The following is a 5,406-nucleotide window of genomic DNA, read 5'->3' as shown; positions in this document are numbered from 1 at the left end:
TTTTAAATCCATCAGACGGTCATTTCCCAGGGTCCCTACCAGCCCATGTCCACGTTTTCCCTTGGCCTGAGGTGGGAAAACCCTCGACCACCATCTGGGACTTTGGAACCCACATTACCCAGAAGGCCTTGTGAGGACTACGACCAGCTTAGCCAATGAAGGGTTAGAAAAGGCGTCCCCCTTGCGTCACAATGAGCAGGGGCGGGGCTTCCGGTGCTCTCTAGGCGGCTATTGGTCTCCACCCGGAATCTACTCCAGACCGGGGCGAGGGCTCCAGGTGGGCGGCGGCAGTGGCGGATACCCGGAGGGAGAAGGCCCGAGTCCTCACCGGCTCAGCCCGCTCGTGGGAGTGAATGGCCTTGCCCAGTTGCTCAGCTGAGGTGAGTTCGAGTCCCCCGCCCCCCACAACTGCTCTCACCGCCTCCTTACCCTCAACCCTGCAGCCTGGGCTCAGGGCGCCTGTCCCGTCCCGCAGCTCAGTCCCGCGTGGAGGACCGTGAGGAAGGAGGAGGGGGGAGAGGAGTGTTGTGGCTTCTGAGGACACAGCAAGTGCAGGGCAGAGAGGACGGGGGTGACTTGTATCTGAAGTTCCCCTGAGGGTGTGAGCTGTGAGTATTAAAGCAAAAATCAGCGACCGGCAGGGAGGATTTCAGAGCCTCAAGCCCTGCTTTCCCCAGGCTGTGGGGTCCACCAAGAATTGGGATTGCAGTAGATCCTTCTGAACCCTCACAAGCTCTCTCTGGATGCCATGTGCCAAGTTCATGGGAGAGTCCAGAGGGGTCCACAGTGTGGAGCAGGAAGATGTCGGCTGAGGCGTGAACCTGGGGCCTGAATGGGAAGGAGGTAGACATTACACATCTGGAGGAAGTGTGAGCTGATGGTCCCGGAGACCTGGTATTGGGACTTTTTAAGAATATATATTTTTATTGATTTCAGAGGAAGGGAGAGGGAGAGAGAGAGAGAAACATCAACGATGAGAGAGAATCATCCATCGGCTGCCTCCTGCACGCCCCCACGGCATCTGCTACCCGGGCATGTGCCCTTGATTAGAATCGAACCCAGGATCCTTCCATCTACAGGCCAACACTCCCTCCACTGAGCCAAACCAGCTAAGGCTGGTGTGGGGCCTAATGGGTGAAGTATAAATAAATAAATCCAGGTCTGGCTTTGTCTTCGTGGCATGATTTGGCAGGAACGCTGGGGCCCTACAGCATGGACCAGAGCTTAGATGGTGTTTCATTTGTTTTAGTCTGGACTGTTGATACTCTCTTTTTTGCCTGGTGGTTGGTGTCACAACTCAATCCATCTGTTGTGCTGAGGGCCATAACAGCGACTAAGGGGACTGTGACGAGTGAGCAGCCAGCACTGGCATTAGGGCCTGGAGACAATACAAACATGGGGAGCCCTGGAAGAGGTTGAGGATGAGGAAGATGTGTAAGGAGCAGGATCTTAGGTTCTCAGAATTGCAGCTCTGGGTTCAATTGTCTCAATTCTGACAGGTTGGCGTGACCTTTGAGGACATTGCCCTGTACTTCTCCAGGGAGGAATGGAGGCTCCTTGATGAGGAACAGAGATGTTTGTATGTGAATGTGATGCTGGAGAACTTTGAACTTATATCCTCGCTGGGTAAGACCCTCACTCTGGCTGGTTCCTGGGACTTGGCTTTGCATTTCCCTGTGCCCCATCACCTCTAGGGGGTGCTCTGTCCTCAACTGTTTACTGTATACACTGCTTGCTTTTTCCAGATTTCCTGGGTAGTTGCTGTGGCTGGCAGGGTTGGTTTGATTGCACAGCTCCTTTCTGTACCTTTAGTCACAACACCTGCTATACCCAACTCATAGGGAAAGGTTTGTGGTTGGTTGTGTGGCAGGGAGCCTAATGGATTCCAGTTGAGTCTTGAGCAAAAGCATATTCTTCCTGTTGGTCATTTGTAGGTATTTTTTTGAAAGAAGTCTCTACATCCTTAGTCCTATTTTTTGGGGGGGGTTGGGGGGATTGGGTAAATATTTGTTTATTGATTTCAGAGAGGATGGGAGAAGGGGAGAGAGATACAAACATCAATGATGAGGGAGAATCATTGATGAGTTGCCCCTTACTAGGGATAGAGTCCGCAGCCAAGGCATGTACCCTGACCAGGAACCGAACCATGACCTCTTGGGTTCTTGGATGGACACTCAACCACTGAGCCAGCCGGGGCTTTCGTCCTATTTTTAACCATATTTATTGGCTAGTGAGTGTTTTGAATATTTTTCTACTTTATAACAAGGCACATCTCCTTTTGCATTTGCTTACTTGTGCTTCCCAAATATTGCATTCTTGTTTTATTTAGAAATTCCTTGTTTTGGGCAACTCTGCATTCAGGAAGTGTAGTGTGGCTATTTTTCCAGCAGGCTCAGATGCTGCTTACCAGTGTTTACCCATAAAGTGTTTTTAATGAATTTATGTAGAATTTTTTTCAGCAACACTATTGTCTTCTTCAGAGCCTTCATTATAGTGTTAACATAACATGACGTTCTTTCTGTATCACAGTATTTGCTTTATTTGGCTGATCCGAACCGAATCCGCAATATCTTCTATATGTTCATATGATTTGCAAGTATCCTCTCCTATCCTCCTGTTGATTGCCTTTTCATTTTATTTTGTTAATTGCTTATTGTCCTTGGGAAATTGCTTTCATTTGTTTTAGTCCAGGGCTAGTCTGGACTTTTGATTTTTTCTCTTTTTTGCCTGGTGGTTGGTGTCGCATCCCAGAAAGCATGTCCAAAACAAGTCTCCAAAGTGTTTTCTCGGGGTTGTCTTGAAGGATTTTAAAGTTTTAACCTGGGCATTGAAATGCTTTCATTCAATCCGAGTAAGTGTTTATGGGTAGTTTTGTTGTTTTCCATATGAATATCTATATTTTCTTTTCTTTTTTTATTATAAATATTTTTAAAATATATTTTATTGATTTTTTTTTTTTTTTCCAAAGAGGAAGGGAGAGGGATAGAGAGCTAGAAAAATCGATGAGAGAGAAACATCGATCAGCTGCCTCCTGCACACCCTCCACTTGAGATGTGCCCATAACTAAGGCATATGCCCTTGACCGGAATCGAACCTGGGACCCTTCAGCCCGCAGGCCGACACTCCATCCACTGAGCCAAACCGGTTAGGGCTGAATATCTATATTTTCAATACCCCTCATTGAAGAAACTGTCCTTTCTTTCTTAATGTTTCTTGTGATTTTGTCACAAGAACCTATGTGCCTGGGTCTATCTGTGTTTTCTGGCGGGGATGGGGGGGGGTTGGTCTGTGTTTCTGTGTGTATTTCAATAACACAAAATTTGGTTGCTTTGCCTTTGTAATAGATTGAAGGAAGGAAGTGTAATGCCACCAGGTTTGTTCATGCTGAAGATTCCTTTTGCTCTTTGAGGTCTTTTGAGGGTTTAGACATTGGAATTATCATCCGGATTGCATTTAATCTAGAGGTTCCTTTGGGTAGTATAGATATTTTAAGGATATTACATTTTCAAATCCAAGAACACCGAATGTCTTTACACTTTTTCGTTTCTTTTTCCATTTCTTTCACCACTGTGTTCTAGTGTTCAATGCACAGATCTTTCATCTTTGCGCTAGGATTTTCCCCCTGTATATTTTATTCCTCTCAATGCCATTGTAAACTCGACTACTTTCTTCATTTTTTTTTAATGTGTTTTTGTTGATTTTTTCGAAAGAGAGGAATGGAGAGGGAGAGAGTGAAACATCCAGCAGAGAAACAGCAACCAGCTGCCTCCTGCACGCTCCCTACCTCCGGTTAGGGCTGAATATCTATATTTTCAATACCCCTCATTGAAGAAACTGTCCTTTCTTTCTTAATGTTTCTTGTGATTTTGTCACAAGAACCTATGTGCCTGGGTTTATCTGTGTTTTCTGGGGGGGTTTTTTGGTCTGTGTTTCTGTGTGTATTTCAATAACACAAAATTTGGTTGCTTTGCCTTTGTAATAGATTGAAGGAAGGAAGTGTAATGCCACCAGGTTTGTTCATGCTGAAGATTCCTTTTGCTCTTTGAGGTCTTTTGAGGGTTTAGACATTGGAATTATCATCCGGATTGCATTTAATCTAGAGGTTCCTTTGGGTAGTATAGATATTTTAAGGATATTACATTTTCAAATCCAAGAACACCGAATGTCTTTACACTTTTTCGTTTCTTTTTCCATTTCTTTCACCACTGTGTTCTAGTGTTCAATGCACAGATCTTTCATCTTTGCGCTAGGATTTTCCCCCTGTATATTTTATTCCTCTCAATGCCATTGTAAACTCGACTACTTTCTTCATTTTTTTTAATGTGTTTTTGTTGATTTTTTCGAAAGAGAGGAATGGAGAGGGAGAAAGTGAAACATCCAGCGGAGAAACAGCAACCAGCTGCCTCCTGCACGCTCCCTACCTGGGATCTTGCCCACAACCTGGGCATGTGCCCTGACCAACAATCAAACTGGTGGCCTATTAGTTCATGGGAAAATGCTCAATCAACCGAGCAACACAACGAGGGGCCTTTCTTCCTTTCCTTCTCAAAGAATTCATTGTTAGCGTTTAGAAATGGAACTGATGTTTGTATGTTGATATTTTATCCTGTAACTTTTCTGAATTCATTTTTTATTTAATACTCATTTATTGCTTTTAGAGTGCGTGTGTGAGACATTGTTCTACTTTTCCACCCATCTATTTATTCATTGGCTGCCCCCTGCATGTTCCCTGATGGAAAATGAAGTCCATTACCTTGTCGCATCAGATCCACACACTCACAAACTGAGCCTCCCAGCTAGGGCTCTGAAGTTTTTTAATTAATTTTAGGAGTGTATAGTGAGTTCGTTACGATTTTCTCCACATAAGTTCATGTCATTTGGCAAGATCTCTTATGTGTTGTGCCTCATTGTCAGGCGTAATGTCTTATCTTTTTCATTTCTTTTTGAAATTCATTTTAGTGTTGTTTCATTTGTTTTAGTCTCAATAAAGATTTGCCAAATTGGTGTATGTTTTAAAAAGTAAATAGCTCTTAGGCCAGGAATGCATGGTGGTTAGAGTGTAGGCCCAAACCAAAGGGTCATGTGTTCGATTCCTGATTAAGTGCATGAGCCTGATTTGCAGTTTTGATCCTCCTCCTCTGATGGGGCCTGTGAGGGAGGCACCCAACCAATGTGTCTCTCTCACATCTATGTTTTTGTGTATATTTTACTCTTTCTCTCCCTTCCACTGAGTCTAAAAATGAATGAAAAAGATATTCTCGGGTGAGGATAAACAACAACAACAACAAAAGTTAGCTCTTGGTTATGATATACTTTTGTCTCTAGTTTATTAATAGTTCTAATACTCATTGTTTATTTTCTTTGCTAGCTTTGGGTTTACTTTCCTTTTTTGGTTTCTTCTAAACT

At 44.0% G+C, this 5,406-nt stretch overlaps 1 protein-coding gene across 1 annotated transcript in view; it reads left to right on the top strand.

Annotated features, from left to right (window-relative positions):
• Positions 1-337: 337 nt before the first annotated feature.
• LOC102757181 (zinc finger protein 256) overlaps positions 338-5,406 on the top strand; it is a 35,880-nt gene continuing 30,811 nt past the window's right edge. Inside the window, 2 exon segments of the mRNA XM_015568341.1 lie at positions 338-380; positions 1,500-1,626. Of these exon segments, the coding sequence (XP_015423827.1) occupies positions 354-380; positions 1,500-1,626 (154 nt within the window). The 5' untranslated portion in view covers positions 338-353.

This window comes from Myotis davidii, unplaced genomic scaffold (genome assembly GCF_000327345.1).
Source record: "Myotis davidii unplaced genomic scaffold, ASM32734v1 scaffold3313, whole genome shotgun sequence".
NCBI lineage: Eukaryota > Metazoa > Chordata > Mammalia > Chiroptera > Vespertilionidae > Myotis > Myotis davidii.
The sequence above is the reverse complement of the archived record's forward strand: the minus strand, read 5'-3'. Positions and strand labels throughout refer to the sequence as shown.